The 25,207-nt window shown below is 40.0% G+C and overlaps 1 protein-coding gene across 5 annotated transcripts; it reads left to right on the top strand.

The window, feature by feature from the left end:
- Positions 1-176: 176 nt before the first annotated feature.
- On the top strand, positions 177-24,593 carry ESCO1 (establishment of sister chromatid cohesion N-acetyltransferase 1). Of its 5 annotated transcripts, XR_013544764.1 has the most exons (12): positions 178-315; positions 3,504-3,608; positions 3,711-5,755; positions 6,772-6,883; positions 11,496-11,562; positions 15,106-15,208; positions 16,633-16,764; positions 19,801-19,861; positions 20,468-20,557; positions 21,979-22,119; positions 22,856-23,043; positions 23,677-24,593. XR_013544764.1 is itself a non-coding variant. In XM_020785700.3 (11 exons), the coding sequence occupies exons 3-11, from the start codon at positions 3,713-3,715 to the stop codon at positions 23,822-23,824; spliced, it is 3,024 nt and encodes a 1,007-aa protein (XP_020641359.3). In that variant the 5' UTR covers positions 178-315; positions 3,504-3,608; positions 3,711-3,712; the 3' UTR covers positions 23,825-24,593. The 5 variants fall into 5 exon arrangements, 3 of the variants coding, with proteins under 3 accessions (XP_020641361.3, XP_020641359.3, XP_078248737.1); XR_012086837.2 differs by lacking the exon at positions 23,677-24,593 and having other exon boundaries at positions 19,801-19,919; positions 22,856-22,952; XM_020785700.3 differs by lacking the exon at positions 19,801-19,861.
- Positions 24,594-25,207: the final 614 nt, after the last annotated feature.

Here is a 25,207-nt window from a genome sequence, read left to right as displayed (position 1 = left end):
CTGCCTCGCCCCGCACATGGCCGGCGTGGCGCGGCTGCGACGGAGAACCAGGAATCTTCCGCGAAAGCTAAGTTCACCGCGTGGTTGCCCTTGGAGGGCGATGAGACCCGGATGTGGGGAGGCGTTCTAGCCGCTTCCTCCCTTCCCCCGCCCTTCGCTCTCCGGCTCGCTCTTCCGCGCCGGCCGGGTGACATGAGGAACCTGCGCGAGTGACGCGGCCCGGAGCAGGGCGCGCGCCGAGAGCCACTTTTGTTGGGGGCGCGCCGGCCCTCGACGCTCCTCCACAGGCGGCTCGCCCGGCGGGAAGGCAAATCGGTGGGTCCCCTCGTTCGCCCCCCCCCACGGGCGCGGAGGCGAATGATAGTTCCTCTTCCACCACCACTTCCACCCCCAACAGCGCCCAGCGCTTCTTCCTGGTCCAGGCGGTGGGAGGAAAAAGTGGAGGAGATATACGGAGGCTGTGGCCTTCCCCCCCCTCCGCCATCCCCGACCCTCCTCCCTTTGGGAACCCGATGGGTGAGGGAAGCCGCGCTCCGGTTTCGAGGATGGGAAATTTGCTTTTGTGGGAGGCACGGGACTGACTGTGATGGAAGGGGAGCCGGCTGAGTCTGCATCTTCTTTTAAGACACCCCCCCCCCAAAAAAGGTCGAGGTGTTGCTCGAACTCTTTTCTTCCACCCCATAATTTGGACCACCAGGGTCTGTCTGTCTTTCCCAAATTTCTGGAGGAGCCTATGCTATCATGTCATGCCACGGTTTGTAAAGCGGAGTTGTCGTTTGTTGAGTGGTTCCTACCGATAGCCTCTCACCGAACCACGTCCAAAATCTTATGGTGTGGTGTTAACTCCAAAATGGCATAACTGGCTCCTGCGGTCATTCTGGCACTTGGACAAACCCAGATCACACTCTAGGTAGCCCACTCAGTTTTGGACCTGATTAGTAAAAATGATTGCATAGTTTCCTTTATGCATATAGAATTTTGCAGTAGGGTTTTGGCCATTGATTTTCATAGTGTTGGATATATGAGGTTAGTTTGCATAGTCTGTATGATTTGGGGCCACTGATGCACCTAATTTGGGGGTAGTAAAAAGTGTTAGAATGGAGCTTGGGGGGTCTGGGTTCAAATTTCTGTTGTGTCACAAAAGTCAAGGGAGCTATCTCATCTTTACAGGGTTGTTTTGATGCCTTCAGCTTCCTAACAGAATGGCAGGATGTAAATATAATACGTATATTGTAATGAACTAACAGGTTGGCTTGCATTGCTGGGACTGTTAACACGATTTCCTTCCCCATATAGTTGTGTTACAAAATAACTTTACATCTGTCTTCTCTGGTGTCAACCTTGTGCTACCTCTAAAGATAGCTCCATGGTTTTTTGTTTTTTTGTCTGACTTGACATTTTACTGGTGTTTTCTTGCAACCAGTACCAGTGAGTGATTTAAACACATGACGTCTTGGTTCCACACACAGGTACCTATGCCATGTATCACTTTGTAAATGTACTGTAGTTGCTTTTACTATACAGTACAGTGGCTGAAATCTTGTTGCTTTGTGGCATAACATTCAATGGCTTCTAGCTGGCAGTTAACAAACCACCACTGTACTTCTCAAGAGGGGATATGTGCCCATTGGCTTAGTACCTTCTCAAGAATCCCGGCAGGGACTCATTAACTGCTAGCTAAAAGCTTGTCTTCCACTTGCGTAACAAAGAGAGAAGATTCTCAGCAACCAGTCCTCTCTGACAAACGTGCCTGTGTCGATGTGTTGTCAATCATCTGTTTATCACATTTGCGATACGTTTTAGATTTTACTTTAAAAATCCCAAGCATGTACTTAAAAGCATAATTTCTGAAGAGACTGCTATCTAAAACAAAGTTGAAAAGATTGTGGAAAGGCCTTCCTTCATAGTGCTCCAGGGTTTATATTTCTTGAACACAGACATTAAACAGTATTTCCTGTTGTGTATACCCTATTTGTTGTAGGGGGTTGCAGCAATTTAGCGATTTACATAACTCATTTTTTTGTACAAATCAAGATTTTGCTAGTGATCGCAGAACGATGGTTCCAATTGGGGAAATCTGCTTTACGTTGATTAGGAGCCTGCTTCGCAAACCATTTGTTTGCAAAACGATGTTTTTTCCAGCTCCGCAAAATGGCTTCCCTCCGTAAAATCACTTTCCTCCCTTCTCAAAATGACTGCTTTCTGGATGGAGGCTTCGCAATACAGCGATTTAGAACAGCTGATTGGCGGTTCTCTATGGGCAATCTTCGCTGGATGATGAGGTATTTCCCCCATTGGAACGCATTGACTGGTTTTCAATGGGGATTTTTGTTTTGCTTGACGACAGTTTTGCTTAACAGAGATTTTGCTGGAACGCATTATCATCATCAAGCGAGGTTGGTGCCTCCTAAATTCAGTGTACATTCAGAATACAGCAGTAAGGTGACACAGATTCAGTGAAAAGGAGGGGGGGTTAAAAAACAAAATGTTGAAGAGAAGTAAAATGGCTAAAGTGTGTTAATTTTGCACAGAAATGCATTCATACATTCATTTAAAATATTTATATCCTTCCTTTCTCCTTATGAGGAAATACCTTATTATTATATTTATTTATTTATTTATTATCTTATTATATGTATTTTTATTATATTTATTTCACTTTCCCTAGTATATAGAAGGGGCAAGAAATACTTTAGAAACTTGAAATATTTGTATCCGCCCTGATGGAATTTCTCCATTGCCTTCTGACATCCGAGATTACAACAGACAAGCCTATTCAAAGAGCTTCAAGGACTGGGAGAATACCTTTTAATGGAGGTGGTGGTGGGGAACAGATCAGGTTATCAAGACACTGAATTCTGATTTAGTATCAAATTTTACAGTGGTGTATAACTGTAGGAAACCTACACATTTTGTTAAAAACTTATTAGTGTGTGGCCTATTGAATATGTGGCAGGATGCTCTCATTTTTTTCAGAGAACGGGAAAGCCAATTGAAAATTAGAGCACAGTTGTTTGGGACAGTTGTTCCAAGGCTAGTGGAATATTTGCTGAAGTGATTGAACTTGAGATAGCTATCCTTTCCCCCAGAAAATAAGACAGGGTTGCCTACACTACCTTTGGGTAGTGTGAGTGGTATATAAGATAAATAAATAAATAAATAAATGCATACATACATACATGCATACATGCATACATACATACATTTTTGCTCCAAAAATGCATTAGGGCTTATTTTCAGGGGATGTTTTATTTTTGTCATGTACAGCCATCTACATTTATTCAAATGCAGTCATGTCATCTTCTGGTTGCTACACAATGCTGCTCAACGGTGGAGGGTGGGGTTTCACTTAACTAGGGCTTATTTTTGGGGTGGGCCTTATATTACGAGCATCCTGAAAAATCATACTATGGTTTATTTTCAGGTTAGGTCTTATTTTAGGGGAAACAGGGTAGCTAGTATACTGATCATTCCAATAATGAATTTTGTTTCTGTGTTTATAGGAGATATGTAGTGCTCCCTTTGGATGCAAATTTGTAAGGAATGTGTTTTCCACAGATCAGTACATTTCTTCTACTGAGACAGAGTGCACTTGTAAAACAGCACCTGTGAGTAAGCTAAGTCATCACATCAAACGTTGTTTTAATTTCTAATTTATACAGTTGTAGTTGGAAACACTGTAGAAATGACTTTATGCATGTCTTTTTCAGAAATGGCTGCACAGAAAAGAAAATCTGTGCTCGTAGAACCTCCTGCTAAGCGGCGAAAACTGGATAAAACAAGTAAACTGGTAGCAACCAGCAAAGAAAGAAAGCTGATAGATATCAAACATGTATCAAATAAAAGTGCAAAGCTGAGGAAAGACATGCACAAAATCTCTTCCAAAAGTAGAAGATCATCTGTCAGTAAGTCCATAAATAGGTCATCTGTACCATCCTCACAAAGTAAACAATCACAGAAACGCTCCAAGCAGACTTTAAATGAATTAAAGAAGAAAACACTTAAGACAATATGCATGAAAAGATCATCTCTAAAATCTTTAGGGAAATTGTCCCCTATGAAAACATCCCCCAGATCTTCCAAAATAAGCCAGGGTAACCATCGGAACTCTACAAAGTGCTCCTCTAAAATCTGTTATAGAGGGAAGGGAAAACCCAATGTTAAAAGTAAGACTTCTCATGAAAACAAGAAGCAAAAGAAGCCATCTGTAGATAATAATAAACGTTCTGGTGGAGTACTACATAACAGCCATTCCACACTGCATCTTAAAACTACACAGAAAAATCAATGTTCTGTGACCAAATCAATGAAGGAAAACTCCAAAAAGGATAGAACTACTGAAAATGGCAAACTTCTTAGGAGCAGCAGTACTAACATCAAGATTCAGAAATCAAAAAATTCTTGTCCAAAAAAACCAGCATTTCAAAGTCCTGAACCAACACCAACTGAAACTGATGAAAAAGCATGTGATTCTCACCAGAGGAAGATGACTACAAGGTCAGAGGGTGCTAAATCTAACAGAGGTCCTGTCCCAGCAAGGCAAGAGCAGTTGCGCTTCCAAAAAACTAAAGAGCTTTCTCAGGAGGAGAGGGGACATGATTTTCCTGAGTCACGGTATCCTGCTTTGGATCATGAGCCTCAAACTCGAAGATCACTAAGGTTGCAACAGTCATCTAATGTCCCTACAGAATCTGTGTGTAACAGAAGTAGAAAGAAAGAATGTATTTCTCTTACAAAACACTGCCCTCAGATAAAAAAGCCAGTTCCCCATATTAAACATGAGAAACCAAAACCTGTCCAGCAGAAAACAGAACAACTGTCCATGATGAATGAAGGTAGAAACAAAAGAAAAGAAATATTGAATATTGAGAAAACAGGTCATTTGAAAGGAAAAAAACAAGTGGTGGCTCTTACAACAAGTGATTTGACAACCCCTTACAATAAGGATAAGGAATCAAGAAATATTGATAGTCATCTTCAAGAGTCAGAGAAGGAACCTGTCAGCCCAATTTCCTGTTCTCTGACATCAACCTGCAGTGTAATAAGTAAAGAAAAGGAGTCGGTGCACAGAAATGGAAAAAGCAGAGTGAAAGCAAAGAGGGTCTTGCCTGCATTAGTGACCCCAAAGCCTGTGGATCACCCAGAAGAGGTGATGAAGTCCAAAAAGATTAGCATTCTTGAGCTTTGTGAGGAAATTGCAGGTGAGATTGAGTCAGACACAGTGGAGGTAAAAAGAGAGTCACCTAGCACTGAATGTGGAAAAGAAGAAGAAAAAAATGTGGCAGCTGCGGAGTTGCCACAGGCAGTAGTTTCTGCTGAAGAAGGGACTAATCGGAACTCTCAATGTAAGCGATTTTTCCCCAGCAAAAAAGGAGTGCCTATCAAATGTACTGTGAATGGCAGACATAGCACAGGAAACAAGAACTCTAAATGGACAAATATAAAATTAAAAAAGGTCAATCATGTGAGCCAAAGTATTTCAAATTCCTCAAGTACTCCAAAATCTGTTTTTTTAAAGTGTAGCATTCCAGAGCAGCAGGAAGTAGGAGCTGCAGAACTGCACCTCCCAGAAGCTGAAAAGAAATCAATCCGGTCACAAAACAATAGTAGCACAGTGTATGGTCAGAAGTTAAATGCAACTTCCTTTGAAGGAACCTTGACTAAAGATAAGACATCACCTGCTGGACAACCTATACAGACTACAGAAAATGGGTTGTTAGAGGGAAAACATTGTTCTGAACCAACAACAGATGAGGTAACTAGTTGTAGTTAGCTGAATAATGATACCTTACTTCTGATCATGTTTTAGTATGACATTAGTTTCAGTATTAGTATTTCATGAGGAATTTAGTACATGTAATATGTCACATTGCAGTCTGCGTAAAGGGAGCCAGCTAGTTCATAACTACTTTTTGTTAATAGTATTATTAAAGCTATTTTACTCAGTTTTATTTTAAGTAAGTGTTTGTGGCTTGCTCCATTGTATTTATTGTCTTTTTGCCACAAAGTGGAAGCTTTGCAGAGTTTATCTTTAGCAAGGAAATGAGACATCTTTGGACTGTGCCAAAACCGTATTCCTCTCTGTTGTCAGTGTAACAACGTATATGAGAGTACCAAGAAGAATGCATCTACAGTACTAATAATTAGTTAAATATACAAAAAGCAGTCTGCAATACATGTTGCCACTGGATTTTTTTAGCTAGCATTTGTAATTCATTATCACCAAAGTAGTTTTTAGTATGTAGCACCACAAGTCCAGTTACTGGCTGAAATCCAGTTGTACAGTGGACCCTTGACTTACAGACGGCTTGACTTACAGACTTTTTGAGTTACAGACTTCTCTGGCCGCAAAATTTAGGTTTGACTTGCAGCTTGAGAATTGACTTACAGACCAGAAAAAAAACAAAATGGAACAAAAATGGCCTGTTACGGGATTAATCGGTTTTCAATGCACTGTAGGTCAATGGAAACTTGACTTACAGACTTTTTGACTTGAGAACCGCCTTCCAATACGGATTAAGTTCTCAAGTCAAGACCCCACTGTAAGTCGCAACTACAGTAGACTCATTGAATCTGGGCATTTAGTGAGTTAACTCTTCCATAAGCTTCATTGATTCATTGGGACTGCTCTAGTTGCAACTTACTGGACTTCAGCCACTGAGCCTGTTGTCATTTGTATGGATTTGAAAATAAATCTTGAGGTTTTTAAAGGCATATTACAGCAAATAGTGCAACAATAACTAAAATGATCTATTCACATATTTTCTTTAGAACTTCAACTTACATTTGGAGTCAAGTCCAGAAAATACACCTATGAAAATAATTGCAACACAACCATCAACAAAGGAACTAAAAAAAGATGTTGCAGAAGTCAAATCTCAAGGTGAGTGTAAAAATACGAGTTCCATATGATCCATATATTTTTATAATTGTTGTTGTTGTTTAGTTGTTAAGTCGACTCTTTGTGACCCCATGGACCAGAGCACGGCAAGCTCTCCTGTCTTTCATTGCCTCCCGGAGTTGGGTCAGATTCATGTTGGTAGCTTTGACGACACTGTCCAACCATCTCATCCTCTGGCATCCCCTTTTTCTCTTGCCTTCACATTTTCCCAACATCGGGTTCTTTTCCAGGGAGTCTTCTCTTCTCATGAGATGGCCAGAGTATTGGAGCCTCAGCTTCAGGATCTGTCCTTCCAGTGAGCACTCAGGGTTGATTTCCTTCAGAATTGATATGTTAGTTCTCCTTGCAGTCCAGGGGACTCTCAGAAGAGTCTCCTTCAGCACCACAATTGCCATAGTTTGCTGTGGTCCACACAGTCAAAGGCCTTTGCGTAGTCAATGAAGCAGAAGTAGATGTTTTTCTGGAGTTTTCTGGCTTTCTTCATAATCCAGCACATGTTAGCAACTTGGCCTCTAGTTCCTTGGCCCTTTGAAATCCAGCTTGTACTTCTGGGAGTTCTCAGTCCACATACTGCTGAAGCCTAGTGGTTGAATCTCAAGTTCCTCACTGTTGTGTTACAGGAAACACATGACCATTCTGAAACACCAGTTGACCATGGATTGTTTTTTATAAATTAGAAGAGACACTATAAATAATCAAATCAAAATTATAATGTTTAGAAGATAGCCAGTTTCTAATGTTATTCCATGAAAATGTTCAAATGATATCACTTAGAGCTATTTCAAGCATCTTTTCCCTTTGTTGTATTTACTGATGGAACTTAATGTTTAATTAAATGCTTTTCTAATACAAATTAAAAAAATTTCTAATACAAATCAATACAAATACAAATTAAAATGAGGTAGATCCTAGATATGTATTATACATTGTACCCGTATTTTTCGCTCCATAAGACGCACCTTTCCATAAGACGCACCAAATTTTTAGGAGAAGAAAACAGGAAAAAACTAATCTGCTTTCTTCTCCTAAAATTTGGTGAGCCTTATGGAGAGGTCCATCTTATGGAACACACCCTAGGGTTCTAGGGTCCTAGGGTGTGTTCCAGGACGCTTTGGAGACTCCCCCTGCCCCCCCGGGGGCCAGAGGGGGTGAAATCGCCACCTTCTGGGACTCTTCTGAAGCTTCCCAAGCCTCAGAAGAGCCCCCAAAGGTGGCGATTTCGCCCCCTCTGGCCCCCAGGGGAGGCAGGGTCAGTCTCCAAAGGGTCCTAGAGTGTGTTCCAGGACCCTTTGGAGACTCACCCTGCCTCCCACGGGGGGGCAGAGGGGGCAAAATCGCCACTTTTTGGGGCTCTTTTGAGGCTTGGGAAGCTTCAGAAGAGCCCCAAAAGGTGGCGATTTCGCCCCCACGGGCCCCGTGGGGGTGGGGGGAGCGTCGTAAGGGTCCTGGAAGGCTCACTCGGACCCTTCCGACGCTCCCCCCACCCCCCCACGGGTGCAGGGGGGTTAAAATCGCCAGCTTCTGGCAGTGTTTTGAGGCTTGGGAAGCCTCAAAACACTCCCAGAAACGGCCAATTTAACCCCCCCTGCACCCGTGGGGGGGTGGGGCAGCATGGCAAGGGTCCTGGAAGGCTCCCTCGGACCCTTGCCACGCTGCCCCCACCCCCCCACGGGTGCAGGGGGGGTAAAATCGCCAGCTTCCAGGACCTTTGGAGAGGCTTGAAAGGTCCTGGAAGGTCGCTATTTCGCCAGAAGCTGGCGATTTTAACCCCCCTGCACCCGTGGTGGGGGGTGGGGCAGTGTGGCAAGGGTCCTGGAAGGCTCCCTTGGACCCTTGCCACGCTGCCCCCACCCCCCCCATAGGTGCAGGGGGGGTTAAAATCGCCAGCTTCCAGGACCTTTTGAGAGGCTTGAAAGGTCCTGGAAGGTCGCTATTTTGCCAGAAGCTGGCGATTTCCCCCCCTGCGCCCGTGGGGGGGTGGGGACAGCGTGGCAAGGGTCCGAGGGAGCCTTCCAGGAGCCTTGCCACGCTGCCCCCACCCCACCACGGGTGCAGGGGGGGAATCGGCAGCTTCCAGGACCTTTTGAGAGGCTTTCAAGCCTCTCAAAAGGTCTTGGAAGGTCGCTATTTCGCCCCCACTGGCCCCGTCGGGGGTGGGGGAGTGTCGCAAGGGTCCTGGAAGGCTCCCACGGACCCTTGCGACGCTGCCCCCCACAGGGCCAGTGGGGGCGAAGTCACCACCTTCGCTCCATAAGACGCATAGACTTTCTACCCCTCTTTTTTTTGGGGGGGAAAGTGCGTCTTATGGTGCAAAAAATACGGTAATTCTTAGTCATACTTGGAATTGCTGTTGCTTTGATGGGTATTTTGCTTTGATGTCATTTTGTTTCTTTTTGTTGTGCAACAAGAAGTTGCCTTACAAATTAGATAATAGGTGCAACTTACTCAGTTTTCTATATTCTGACCTGCACTGTCTTGGCAAAGCCTCAGTTAAAGCCCTACCCAGCTCAGTTGTCTGAGATGCTTTCATCTGCAGATGCAAATGATCAAATGGTTACATGGGAGTTCCACAACTGAGCTATGCTTCATCACATAGTTGTTTCTTTCCTGTGTGCCCTAAACAAAGAGACCACAATAATCCTGTTCACCTTAATTCATAGTACAAATTGTGGTATATAACCAATATAGTCCTAAATTATCTGAATTGAATGTCATATAGGAAGTTCCTTTCGTTTATGAGTCGATGCCTTGCTTGAGGACTGGATGGCAGAACCTAGTACTTTGAGGCCATTGGTTGAGCTTGTCTCAAATAATGTCCTGTAAGTTTTTAGGTGAATCTGACTTTCTGTGTTTGAGCATCTTGGTTTAGTGAAATCGCTTCATTTAGTAGCTACAATTCTTGATTCCTAGATTCTCTTTCAGTTTTAGAAAGAAATGTAAAATGTTTTTGATGGTCAGATAGAAACATTTGATAATTTAAACAATTACTCACAAAGATAAGTTTTCCAAAAATCCATTTCAGGCATTTAAATCTTACTGTTTTAAATGCAGTAAAATCTTACTATTGTACATGAATGAATGATTGATATATACCTACTTTTTTCTGCATTCCTTTATGCTCAAATATGACTGTAATGTTTCTTATATACTGTAGGACCTCCATGTCCCCTCCAGATTGGTTTCAACCCCCTGTGGATACTGAAATCCATGGATAATAGTGAACATTCTGTATATCTATAGCCAGGGCTTGAAAAATTTTAGGATGTCTCACCAGTTAGTCAAAAATTTCACTAGTCAGCATGACCGGACTATAACCTTGCAATTTATTGAGATTGGGCATCACTAATTTATTGTCATGAGTTCAGCCAAAGAAGATCTGGAATCTGAGGGGCTAATTACAGCTGAGGAAAACGCTGGGCAATTAGAAGCACAGACAGCTGAATCACCATCAGATTCTCCTTCCCCAGTAGCCAGAGTGAGGGCTAAGCTTCGGCAAAGACTCATGACACGAAGGTCAGAGGCTTGCATGAATGCTTCCCATAGGAACATCAGGTCAACCAGTCCTGAGTTTTAACAGGATGGAAGGCTTCTAGGAGTCTGATGACTGTTTTTGCTATATAATCTGCACCTAGAAGGCTTAGAAGCTTGTGGAAGCAAAAAGTCAGCACTTTGGCTTGCATCCACGCTCCTGCTCATCTTGGACCTTGTTCTCTGGATCCTTAGCTTTGGACTCTGACTTCTGACTCCGGTTTGTGTTTTGGCTTTCACATTTTGGTATCTGCTTTGTATCTTCTGGACTTCTGATATTGGACTTTTGCCTGTTGAAACCCCCTGGGAATGTGACATTTATACCCTCAGACTTGGGTTGCTTTATTACCTGCATGCCTGTGGGGTCATGAAGTTTGTATTTTGTATGCCTTTCTTTTGAATGTCTCCAGCAAAAATGAAACTGAAAGCAAAAGCACTTGGCCTCTTAAGGAACCACAGTTCCCTCCCTCCCCAGGATGTGTCCTCATTTGGTTGAAATTGGGAGCAGGGAATCTCCATATTCTCCAGCATGGGACTACTCTACATTCTCCTGCAGAGCTATAACTCTATGTACCACTCGAACTCTCTTCTCATGAGAAGAGGGCAGTTTTCCTTTTGCAATGGGAATGGGGAACGGAGGACTGCAGGATTAGAGAGAGAGAGCCAGAGGGGAAGGTGGCAGGCAGGGAAGGAGCTGTGACTCACTAAGCAGCATTTTCCACTCGTCACAGATGAGTGGGCAAGTGCATTTTTCAAGCCCTGTCTATAGCATGGTAAAAGGAAAATAAACAAAAATATTTTCACATGCATGATCAGAACTGGCAACTACAGGGTGACAGAGACCATATTATGTATTCTTCACTAGCAAGTATTCATAGTACAGTCTCTGGCTCCCTCTAGTGGCTGGCTCTGGTCATACATTTGAAAATAGTTTTTCTGGATTTTTTTCTTTTAATATTTTCAGTCCGTGAATAAGCAAATGTGTGGATACAGATCCTGTTGATAAGGAGGTCCTACTGTGTTTCTTAAACATCTATTAATATATTAATCTTTGTTTCCTTTGTAGATCCAACTCCCAAACAATTGGTTCGGACTCTATTTCCAGATAAAACCTCAGGGACAAATGACAGCAGGTATGATATTTTGTAAGGTTTCAGAGTTGCATTGTTAGTGTCTTGTTTGTACTGTAAACATTTTATAAGCATACTAAAGAACACTGTAAAAACAAGTATGTTTTTAAAAGAGTACAGTGGTGCCTCGCTTAGCGATTGCTTCGTTTAACGATGTATTTGCGTAATGATGGTTTTTTAAAAGAATTTTCTGCATCGTTTAATGATGTTTCCTATGGGCGATTTTTGCTTAGCGATTTCGGGACCATGCTTCACATAGCGAATGCATTTTGGGTCCCCTGTTTCGCTTAACGATGTCCGTTTTTGCAATTTTAAAAGTGTCTTAAAATATTCAAAAACTGTTTTAAATGCTTGGAATCGTTAGTGCACCTGCTAAAATGTGTGCAGACTTAATTTGGCTTTGTTCTGAGTCTTCGTTAAGTTTTGGTGAATTTTTCCCCCCATTGAAATGCATTGAACCCAAGTTTGACAGCTGTCAAACGGGCACTTCAATGCATTCCAATGGAGGAGAAAAAATTCACCAAAAATTAATGAAGACTCAGAAACTGTTTTAGATGCTTGGATTCGCTAGAGCACCTTGTAAAACATGTGCAAACCTAATTTGGCTTTGTTCTGAGTCTTCGTTAATTTTTGGTGAATTTTTTTCTCCCCCATTGGAGTCAGAACAAAGCCAAATTAAGTTTGCACACGTTTTAGAAGGTGCACTAACAATCCCAAACATTTAAAACAGGTTTCAAGCATTTTAAGACACTTTAAAAATAGCGAAAACGGACCTGTCAAAAGCGAAAACGGACATCGCAAAACCATTGAAATGCATTGAATAGGCTTCAATGCATTCCAATGGGGGAAACATTGTATCGCTTAGCAATGTTTCTTATGGTGATTTTCGCTTAAGGATGGCAATCCGTTTCTATTGGAATGGATTACCCGGTTTACAATGCATCTCTATGGGAAAACGTGTTTTGCTTAGTGATGTTTTCCCATAGCGATGTGTTTTTTTGAACCAATTAAAATCGTTAAGCGAGGCACCACTGTATATTTGCTTTTACTGTAATTCATTGAATATAGGAATCTGGCTAGATGCTGAATTTTTGGGCTGAAAACTCACCTTCAGTTTCAGTTCATTATCTTTTTGTCCCATATAAACTCATGTTTATAGGCATTTCCTCCCTGAAATTCAGATATCTGAGATTATAAAGAGCTTTATTTTGAGAACTGAAAAGCTGATATTGTATCTAAATGTATTGTAGGGATAAAAAGGCCTGGCAAAAAGTTCTTTCTGACTGGGCTCTATTTATGTGTCATTTTAATTAAATAACCCTCTCTTTTTTTGGCTACTAGTAGTAATGATACTAATAATTAGTCTGCCTTGGAAATAAATGATTAAAGACTAAATATGGAACTGTTCAATGCTGCTTTAGAAGGGTTGCTTTGCCAGATTTCAGAACACAACACTATCTAAAACGGGATTGTGTCATGAAGTTGTTGTGTAGAACTGTTTGATTTCTTTCTTTCCCATCAACCTTGAAAAGAAGCAGAGAACATTGGCAAGTGCTGTTCCAGCATCTAGTTCTCCTTTTTAGAAAAGAAAGCATTAGGCATTCTTCTGTTCCTTTCTCCAGCAAGGAAGGGAGGAACCAACAATGTATTCCACCTTTATACTCAGTACTCAACGATATTACTTAAAATGGAGGATGAATTCTAGAAGGATGACATGAAACTGTTTTTTTTTCGCTGTTTCCCTGTGAATGCCTAAAAGCAGCAGATAGCACATAATATAGTATGACCTCTGTATCTGTGGGATCGGTATCCATCGTTTCACTTATCTATGATCTGAAAATATAAAAAATATTTTTTAAAACCCTAAAAAAAAAACATTGTTAACATGTATTACCAGAACTGGCCACTAGAAGGAGCAAGACACCATGCTATGAATACTTGATAGTGAAGAATACATAACATGGTCACTGCCCTCAGTGGCGAGTTCTGGTAACATATTTGAAAATATGTTTTCTCTCCCCCCCCCCCTTTTTTTACTATGCTATATATAGTGTTTGCTATTATCCATAGCTTTCAGTGTCCACGGGGGCTTGGAACCAATCCCCTGTGGATATGGGGGTCCCTCAATCCATAGCATGGTATTTGGCTCCCTGTGGTGGGCAGTTCTGGTAAGTACATCATGGAAATATATATTTCTGGTTTTTATATATATATATATTTAATATTTTTAGGCCACAGATAAGTGAAATTGCAAATATTGATCCCACAGCTATGAGGGTCCTCCTGTATGTTCTTTTAATACTACAAGGACTAACTAAGATAGTTTGAGTTTTTGGTTGCCTGAAAACAGTTCTTACTCTTGTCTAAGGTAAGCAGGCAACCCTAGTCTATCCAATGAGTGTGGAAGCTGTCTTTGCACTTGGAAATCCTGCACTTAGGCAGGAGAAATCAGATTCACAGGTACAGGAGATGAGGTACCTGGTTTGACAATAGTACCTGTGAGAGGGATTTAGGTGTCCTGGTGGACCACCACCTAAGGATGAGTCAGCAGTGTGCTGCAGCTGCCAAGAAAGCCAACATAGTCCTAGGCTACATCAACAGGAGGATAGCATCAAGATCTCGGGAACTGATTGTACCACTCTGTACCGCGCTGGTGAGGCCGCACTTGGAGTGCTGTGTCCAGTTTTGGTCACCATAATAAAAAATGATGCTGAGGCCCTGAAAGGGGTGCAGAGAGGAGCAACAAAGATTATAAGGGGACTGGAGGCTAATTCCTATGAAGAACAACTAAAAGAACTAGGCATGTTTAGCTTAACAAAGAGAAGACTGAAGGGAGACATGATAGCAGTCTTCCAATATCTGAAGGGTTGCCACAGGGAAGTGGGCATCGATTTATTTTCCATTGCGCCTGAGGGTAGGACAAGAACCAATGGGTGGAAACTCGTCAGAGGGAGATCCAACCTGGAAATGAGGAATTTCCTTACAGTGAGAACCATTAAGCAGTGGAACAGCTTGCTTCCCAATGTTGTGGGTGCCCCATCGCTGGAGGTTTTCAAGAAAAGATTGGGCAGCCATCTGTCTGGGATAGTATGAGGTCAGGGATAGTATGAGGTCTCCTGCCTTGGGCAGGGGGTTGGACTAGAAGACCTCCAAGGTCCCTTTCAACCCTACAACAATTCTATGATTCTCTGATATGGGATATTGGTATTTTTTGAACTACATCCCCGAGATGTCTGCATGAATTTCCCCTATCCAAAATTCTGAGGGCTTTAGCAATAAACAAACAAAACCACCCACCAAAGTACTTTGAGTGTTTATGTCACTTACAGCTGAGGAATAAAGGCTTCTTCATAATGAACAAGACAGAGGAAGTAGCTGGGAGGGACTAAGCTCTGTGAGAGATGCAAGGCATTATAGGACTGGTAGTTCCCTTCCAATTATGCCTTTATTCCATTTAAGTTTTTAAGAAAGCATTTCAAACTTTATACTGAAATATATGAAATAGAAGTAACATTTTGTTCACATGATTTATTTTTATAACTAAAGGGCATGTCTTTCATTAACATCAAAATGTGGAAACTTCCCTTCTGAAGAACACATTCAGAAACTAAAAGAAGCAGCAAAAGATAGTGATAAGCAGCTAACCATTGTAAGTATTATGTTCTACTTTTTGTGTGCATTCAACTTGAGTATTATTCTAACCAAATATATCTTCTAAATGAGTCTTTATGCTTCTGTTTTTGGCATTGTGTTGATAAAGTGTTTTACAAATGAAAGAAGGATTGGAAGGGAAGAGAAAAACAGCAAAGTTGAGTGCTGGATTTTTAGGTATGAAATGCAGCTGATAGTGACATATCAGGTCATAAAGCTGAATTTAAGCAAAGTGCTAAGGTTGCTGCTGTCTCTCCTTCTGGAGGTTTGAATGATTGCAGATGATGATTTGAAGGAAGACATTTAGCTGTAGCGGGACTTGATTTTAGGTGTATACTCTTCATAAAATTTTAAACCATGTAAACACATTTTTCAGGGGTGAAATTGTAATTTTGGAGAAACCTGAAATGTAGGCATTACTTTATCAAGCCCAAACTTACACATAAACTTCATTATAAAAGATTGTGATTGGATTATTGATTGTAATAATACTGTATTTATGGAAATGACAGATTCTTGTTTTGTTTTATTTAAATATTCTTAGCCTGCCTTCTGGGGTAAATACCTTTCCACAGCACTATTATTTAAAATAATATGTGCATATTTCCTCATATTTACTCTTTTTAGAGAAACTGGCTGAAGTGGAAATGACAATACTGGCAGCAGCATATTTCCTCTGATTAATGGCTTTTGCAATTTTGGGGTGTTTGCTGCTTACAGACAATGCAACGAAGTCATGTGCATCCCAAAATTGCAAAAGGAAGCTGCTGCAGCCTCCCACTGCCAGTGATATTCCCATTGCATAGGCAGAAGTCACCCAACAGGATCTCAGCCACTCCCTGGTAATACCACATAGGATGGTGGCCTCAGAAGTGTAAATACTCTTGTTTTACACAGGCAGAATTGTGAATATATCCAGGATTTGGGGGTGGGGCATTTGCAAACCACTGCACTATAAGTACAGATGGAATGGGAAAGCAGCTAGGCATCCAGAATTCTGACAACATCAGCATGAGGTGGGGTGGAAAGACCTTACTATGATTTTTACAGTACAGTGTCTCTTTTTCCCTTTGCTTGGGCTCCTTGAGCCAATTTACTGGCTAGTTTAATCCTTGCTTCTTGTAAATTGGTAAGGAAGACCTTGCATTTATCTGATGTTTGGACCATGCCGAAGCTGCTACCTTGTGATCTATCTACAGTATTTGTATTTCTGCAGAAGCCTTTAAATGTTGTTCTTGGTCATTATCACTGATAATAACAAGTAAGGAAACAGCACTATTGTTCTTTCTTACAGCAGGATGCCTGAAACTGTTTAGCAAGATATCTCAAGATTTTGTTTTCATGGACCATCTCTGTCGTTAATAGCTTGTTTTATACTGAGCATTACTCTTGTTTGACCAATATATTTGTTTTTTAATGTAGGATGCAGGGCAAAAAAGATTTGGAGCCATTTCCTGCAATGTTTGTGGGATGTTTTACACTGCTGCAAATCCTGAGGATGAAACTCAACATCTCCTCTTTCACAACCAGTTTATAAGTGCTGTAAAATATGTGGTAAGAAGACTCAATTACTTTGAGACACTGAGTTGGCACTTTTGCGATATTAACCATAGTTCTGCCTACTACTGTTTTTAAACACTACAGGTATTGTAGGCAAATGTCTAATGTTTTTATTGTTGTCAGTCATGGACTAATTTTCCATGCTGGGCTGTTTCCTAGACTCATTTTCCAAGCAATTTTTTACTACTTATTGCTATGAAGCAATATTATATTATCTAGCACTGAAGAGCTGACCAAGCCAGATCAAGCTAGTTTCTTTATGCAGTATCATAGAATGAGTACATTTTGATTATGGTTTGCCTTGTGTATATATAAAATATGTAAAAATGAGATGGGGTATTTGCATTTCATATGGCTAATGGAAAGCATTAAGTTTTGTGAAGACTGATATTAATTTTATCCACCATACAAAGCTGTGATTGGACATATGAAAATATGTCCCTAAAAGAAAGATTGGAAAAGTTTTTATAGTGTCCAGGGATTCCCCAACAACTATGGCCAGGTGGGGGGATTCTGGGAGCTATAGTCCAGAAGAGTAACTTTTCCTGGATGTCCATTGGAACTTTATATGTGTAGCAATAAGTGTAGCTAGTGAAGTTTGTTTTCTTTATCATATATGTTACCTTCCATACTCTTCTTTGAGATTGATAAGACCTCCAGGATAACTGAACTGAACTTGCCAAGCTGTTTAATTTGTGTGTCAAACAAAGTCAATCTTTGGTTCAAATCTAGCTTGGAATGTACTGATAGACAGAAAAATCTGTTCCAGGTTTGCTTTCATATTGATGGTTTTGTAAACCATTCAGTATTTACACAAACTATAGTTACTTATACTTTCTATATTGTATTTATAAAGCATTTGTACAGAGAAATCCAGAGAGTAGAACAACATAAGAGCTTTAGAGAATACAGGGTTGGAGCTAGGGTGTTGAAGATACCTGGATGAGTGAATTGCTTGCAGCTTGGAATGGAAGCTTCAGCTTCCCTTGGTGAAAAATGATCACTGTATTCCTTCTGATCCAGTGATGTCTTAATTGAGTATGTTCTTACAGTGGTTCCCTTGTCATTTTTGTTAGGCATGCTGCTTATTTTTTAAGTAAAGCCTGGCAGGCTGTCTTGAATACAAGTTTTTTTATTGGATAGTGTGTTGGTATTCCATCAGAAACAGAATCTAGGCGCTTTATTTAATCACATTGCTTGTTTCCTGCTAGTACTGGACTGTGAAAACCTCATAAATGAACTGCAGATGTATTTCTGCAGATCTGACTGGATTGTCCACATGAGATAAATTTATGTATAACCCATGTTGTAAATAATAATTTGAACTCAGGAGCTGTTCTTATATCCTTAATCCAGTTTTTGCATTCCTGTCTGCACATATTTTTTCTCAAAGGAAATCCTGCTGACTTCAGCAAGCCTCATTTCAAATTGGTGTGCATAGGATTGCAGTGTTGTAGTCCAATTTGTTTAGTTCGAATTATTTAGACATGTGTTCCTCTGAAATGATCAGTTTGGCTTACAGTTAGAACACCATAAATAACTAAAGATGATACAGACTAAAGCAGGTCTAAGTAAAACAGGTCAACAGAAGTTAAAATTTCAAAAAGCATTGTAAATAAAAGATCTTTATCTGGTGCCAGAAGTAGATCACAGTGATCCTCTCTGGGGAAAGAGAATGCCAAAGCCTATGTACCCGTTTTACAGTGGCTCCAGTCCTTCTTGGAGGGGAGAACTCAGAAGGTGGGGCTGGGTGACTCTTGCTCAACACCCTGGCCATTGGCCTGTGGTGTTCCTCAGGGTTCTGCTTTGTCACCCATGCTTTTTAACATCTACATGAAACTGTTGGGAGAGGTTGTCCAGAGTTCTGGGGTTCAGTGTCACCAGTATGAGGATGGCACTCAATTCCTTCCACCCAATTCCAGGAAAGCTGTCTTGACTCTAAACAAGTGCTTGGCATCAGTAATGGTCTGGATGAGGACAAACAAACTTTAAGGCTTTAAAGGTCCAGACCAACATTTTGAAAGTACCTGGAAATAGACTAGAAGCTGGTGAAATTGGTGAAGTCCTGGTTTTATAAGTTCTAAAATGCCCACTCTGTGGTAGTAGTCCAGCACCCATATTCTGATCTAGCCATAATTTATGAATTGTCTTCAGTGGCAGCCTCATGTATAGCACATTACAGGGAGTAGGGGCTGGCTCAAGGCATTTTGATGTGTGAGACTTAATAACATAGTACCCCTAATGCATCTGCAGATATCTAGTTAGACTGGCAGTGGAATCTTCAGTACTGTACTGGGATTCTTTAATCTATGTGAGGACTGAAGGCTAGCTGAAGAGGCAGAATGCACACAGTCATATGTCACACTGAGCTCTGACTTGAAGTACCTTGTTGCTGCTTTCCTGCTTCTGAGCATCTGCCTTTGTGTTGGGTAATGGTAGAGGTGGACATGGAAATACTTTAACTCTTTGCAAATTCTGTCTCATTTTGTGGTGTCTATATTATTATTATTAGAGTGGAACTAAATCCAACAATTGAGACCAGAATGCATAACAGTAGATTTTGAAGGATGACATTTTTACAGATTTCTGAAAGTAAATTAAACTGTATTTTGGATTGAATTGGGACAGAAATACACTGAAGAAATATGTAACTCTGCTGGGGGTGGTATCTAAAAGAGTTTTCATCTGATAGGAGTGAGTGATAGCTGGTTGAGTATAATTTCTTGAAAGTAAGCTAAACTATTATTAGCACTGAAAATATAAGTTTGAGATGAACATTTTCAGACATGATTTAAATGTAAGATTCAGTCTTTTCCAGATAGCTTCCTTCCGCCCCACACTGTCAAGGTATTTCATGTATCAAGCATAGGTAAGCCTTGCACATTAATTAGTTCAGTAAAATATACTTTACTTTAAACCCTTCTATAATTCATACTTTGGGCATCCTTTCTGAACAGCATAAATTCTGATTTCTGGATAAGTCCCATCATAATAGACTTAAGTGGCTTTTTGTTTTGTTTTTCCATGCAGGTTCTGCTCATTAATCACCAACAGTGTGGATCTGAAGAAGAGTTAATTACCTCATTTTTGAGTATGTTTCACTTCAGATACACACAGCATAGCAACATTCCCCTTTAGGTTCTTAGAAGGTAGTTATACTTTTTATAGTCTCACTTTTGTGACTATGATAGTTATAACCACTGAGAGGATAATGATTCCTTATTTTGAACCATTGCATGCCATTCAGTTCACTGAAAACCTTCTGGAGGTCTTTTGCATGCTAGGATGTTAAAAAATGTATACTTTATATTTGTGGAGGTAACTATGTTAAAGAAACACTGTACTGTATTTTAAAAAGAAAAACTCTACATATTTCTGTTAACTATATGCCCTTGCTCTCTGCTGTTTTGCGGAACTGGCTCAGTTAACATAATTTGTTTGCCAGTCCTAAACTGTTTTGTATTGTTCAGGAAGGGGAAAAGGAGGGTGTTCTACATTATAAAAGTTTCATGAATAGTTTGGTGTTGATTGTTCTGCTTTGTATAGGCTACTGTGTGGCTATTCATATCAGAAGTGAAACAGCTCAGTCAGGATGTTAGTTCACTAAGGAAAGAGATGATTCTGCAAAGCATTACAAGGAAATCTGGGCAGTATAAAAACATGTGTTTAGTTGAATTTTTATTTGTTTATTTTCTAGGGTTGGAAGAAAGAAAGAATTTTGGCTGAGTATCCGGATGGCAAGATAATAATGGTACTTCCTGATGATCCAAAATATGCACTGAGAAAGGTAAGTCAGGCTTTAAAAGAAATCTGTGTTCTTGCTTTTCCTTATAAGGAAGTAAATATTTCTAAATTGGCTCAATAAAGCAAAGTGTGCTGTTTACATACCGCCCCATAGTGATTAAAGCACTCTCTGGGTGGTTTACAATTTAATATTGCAGGCTACACATTGCCCCCTCCCCCCAGTGAGCTGGGCACTCAATGTACTGACCTCAGAAAGAAGGATAGAAGGTTGAGTGAACCTTGAGCCTGCTACTTGGGATAGAACCCCAGGTTGTGAGCAGACATTTGGCTACAGTACAACAGTTTAACCACTGCACCACAAGGCTCCTATTTATATTAGCTTGGCAGCCTTTAATTTTAGGTAAGAATCAGTTGCTATTTTTAAATGCGGAGTCTGTCATATCACGATCAGGGTGCAATCAAAAAAGTTCCATTATTAATAATACTGTATTTTCACAGCACCCCATTACTTTAAAGGTATTTCAGTTAGAAAAATTGCAGAACAGTTTTGGATTCATAGAGATGCCAATTGTATGTACTTTTTCAAAAATTTAAGAATCTTAAAGAATTTGGCCCTCGTTAGCCTGATGGATCTATCATATGAAGTGATGTGGAGCCAGTAGGTATGAATGAATAATCAAGTTACTTCAGAAAATGGTGTGGTTTACCACAGTGCCAGGATAGAGTCTGTTGCTGAATAGAAGTAAATGGCACCCGATTGGGAATGTAAGTTATTATCCTAACAGATCACCTGTCCCAAAAATGCGAATTGGGTAATTTCAAGAAAATAATGTAGTTATTCAATTCTGAAGTGAAATAAAAAGCACAAAAATAAAAAGCACAAAAACTCACTTTGAGTGGAATGTTTGGTCATGCATGGAAGAACACCACTGTTAGGGCTTGCAGAAAAGATCTGAGTCAGAAGTAGATTCATGGAAGATGACTGTGCTCTGAGCGTTTATAATATTTGGAAAACAGCCTAGAGTAAAACCACCCAGAGTAGACCTTTGGTCTAGATGGGTGGGATAGAAATCAAATAAATAAATGTTGCCCAGTGTTGCTTTCTTTGACTGAGATGATTAGAGTGACTTGAAGTAAGGGAAAATGCACATGACACGGTGTCTGTATGCACGCACGCTAAGATGGGGGGGGAATATAACTTTGAGGGATGATAGCAGGGTTTGGATTGTATGCTCCCTACAGAGTTCAACCACAATTGTAATGAGCATAGCCATTTGTGAGGAATGTTGGGATGTGAAATATAAAAACATCTAGAGGATTATGTAAGTCCTGTCAGTTGTATATTATCTTTTTCTATATACCTCAGTAGTCCTGGAACATACAACAATATATTTGCATGTATTATATTATTGTGTTATGTTACTTTTGCATGTATTATATTATTGTGTTATGTTATTTTGGCAGGTTGATGAGATCAGAGAGATGGTAGATAACGATCTGGGATTTCAGCAAGCTCCTCTCACATGCTCTAGAACAAAGACTCTTCTGTTTATTTCTAATGATAAAAAAGTAACTGGCTGCTTAATTGCAGAGCATATCCAGTGGGTGAGTAAAGCTCTTTTCAGAACAACTCTCTTTTTAATTTTGTACAACTGTTTTTCTCTGCAAAGTTTATATCACATTTATTCATTAGACATTTGTTACATGAAGAATTCTATTTCATTCTTCAACTAGTTTGTGTACAATTAGAGTGGTCGCAATTGACCAGATAGGGGGGTATAAATGGAATAAATAAAATAAAATAAATCAAAATAAACTGGAATTGCAATATAAATAGCTTGACCCAGGGGATGGGGAAAGAATGGTGGGAGAGCAAAATTTGGAACTGACTTTTAAAGATATAATTATCATTCTTGTAATGGCCAGCTGTAATGGGAACAATTCATATTGAGAAGGAGTCTGCTTGTTTCTCAGCAAAGCCAGTGGTTTGGCTCAATTTGTTTTTGCAATATCCATGCAGTTATCACAAAGAACACTGCAGGACAAATGTTTGTATATTGAAAGAGAGATAATACTTTGTTCAGAGGATGCAGACTCACTGGGAGGCATGGAAGACAGCTGATGCAGGACAGTAGGTACATAAATTGGTGTGAGCTGTTACTGACGCTAGCAGGTTCTTTATTTTTGCGTTCTGTTTGTGGGAATCAAACTGCAAAGGCGGGATCGTACATAGATTCAGCATTCTAAGGTAAACATTAAAACAGCTGTGGTAAACTTCATCTTGTATCAGCAGTTTGTATGCACCTGGCAGTGACAAAGAATGTTAACTTTATATTTGTAGGGGTATAGAGTTATTGAGGAAAAGGTTCCAGAGGTTAGTACCGAAAATGAAAAAGTCACCTTTGAAAGGCAAAAGGCTTGGTGCTGCTCAACATCGCCTGAGCCAGCCATCTGTGGCATTAGTCGCATTTGGGTGTTCAACTTAATGCGACGGAAGAAAATTGCTTCTCGGATGTTGGAATGCCTGAGGTAAGTAGATTTGTGCCTATATTGTCATGAACTGTGCTAAGTCTTAAGCCACATGATTGTTTTTCAGAAATAAACATACAGTATTTGTATAATATTGTAGGGCAGTGGTTTCCAGCATTGGATCACCATGTTTTTGGACTAAACCTCCCAGAATCCTTCACCACTAGCTATTCTAGCCAGGATTTCTGGGAGTTGTAGTCCAAGAACATCTGTGGACCCAAGGTTGGGAACTACTGTTGTTGGGTATTCAGAATATTTCAGATATTAAGATGTTCGTTTAGAATAAGCAAACTTTCCAAAAATATATTTAAAGTAGCCACCATCAAGTGCAGTATATTTTTATTAGTCTTATTGCTGTTTGGAAGTCATCTGTATCCTAGCTATTATTAGTAGAATCCATATGCCAAATATTCATTTTTCAGAAATTGTATGCCAGCTGAGAATGTGGGAAGGTGGGCAAAAGGAGGAACTGGTTAATTGCTTTCTGAGTGTTATTGAAAGGCATAATGTGGTAGTATTTCCATAATTGGTCTTTGTCTAAGCATGCCTTCATTAGCATGTTAGTATTATTGAGAATATTAAATGGAATTCTGTTTCCACCATTATTATTTTTTTAAAATATATTTTAAACAGGAGCAACTTTATATATGGCTCATATCTGAGTAAAGAAGAAATTGCTTTTTCTGATCCTACTCCTGACGGAAAACTGTTTGCAACACAGTACTTTGGTACTAGTCAGTTCCTGGTATACAACTTTATCAGTGGACAACAACCTGCTTGAAGTAAATACTTTTATAGCAAAAGGTAAAAAGAAATTGTTAAAATCTGTTGGCCAGTTGCAGATGCTAACCAAGGGAACGGAACACTTAATAGCAGTAAACTCAGGAGTAGTAACAACCAAAAGGTTGCTGTATTTTATTAAAACTGTAAACAGTACAGAAGTAGGGTAATTTTTTAAAATATATTTTTATGAAAACTGTATGTATTATCCATAGTAACTTAGTCATGTTTACATGCAGCATATAAAATTGTTCATAGTGGACTGTCAACTAGTTCAAGAAATGTGGTCACCTTTTAAGTACCTCTTGAAGTTCACAAAATAGGTATATACCAGAGCAATGAGAATTACTCTTGACTGCTTGTATCTTGTCTTTACTAAGGTAGTGAAAGGACTGCATGCTCAATAATTTATAGAAACAGCAATAAAAGATGGGCTACAACAGCATGGCATGTTGTTTCAGTATATATTTGGGAGATGTTTAAAAAGTAGAGCCTCAGAGTAGACTATGGAGGAAAGATGCCCCTGATACCTTCAGCAATAGCATACTGGATATATACCTTCATTTGTGGACTTCACTATGATACTTAAAACATAAATCTCTCCAGTTTCAGAGAGGGCATATGTTGATAAAATGCTGTGGCCTTTCTTGACCTGTATAAAATTGTAGATTAAAACTAAAGTATTTGATAATTTTTAAATAATGTACTAATAAATGCATTTAAGCAGTTCCTTTGATATGGTTGAATATTAAAAACTAATTGAAACACTAGTCTGATTCTTCTGTCAAGAAGAGGGGGAAATCAAATGTAATATGTATGCTTTTAAGGCATAAGATTTCAAGTTCTCAGTATCATTTGTTCTAAGATAAACTTTGCTGAAACAGATTGGGGATAGGTGTAGCTCAACATTCTGGTTCCAGCCAGGGCCTAAGTCTGAAGAACTGTACGCAGTCCTTGTGGCAGGTGGTCATAATAAGGCAGAATATCCAGACCTAGTTACAGCTCCTTTTCAAACCTTTTCTAACAAAACATGGTGTTAGAGCTGAAGCATATATTCTCTTCTCTATGTGCTTACTGTAAAAACAAAAAATCTGAATAATTAGAAATCATGTAAAGAAAAAGACCAAGTACAAGATGGACTGACTCACTAAAGGAAGCCATGGCCTCGAGTTCACAAAAGCTGATCCAGAGTGATGAATGATAGGACATTTCCGCTGTCACTTTTTCATTGGGGCATCATATGCCGGTGACTTGATGGCACAAGTAGCAACAACAATTGCACATGGAAATGCCCTTCAGGAACGCATGGGCATCTAGCACCACTATTGCACTTCTGCTACTGAGGCATTAGGCTTCTGATACGGTATTTATATGTACTTATTTT

Source organism: Pogona vitticeps, chromosome 4 (genome assembly GCF_051106095.1).
Source record: "Pogona vitticeps strain Pit_001003342236 chromosome 4, PviZW2.1, whole genome shotgun sequence".
NCBI classification, from domain to species: Eukaryota; Metazoa; Chordata; class Lepidosauria; order Squamata; family Agamidae; genus Pogona; species Pogona vitticeps.
This window is presented reverse-complemented; position numbering and strand designations above follow the sequence as displayed.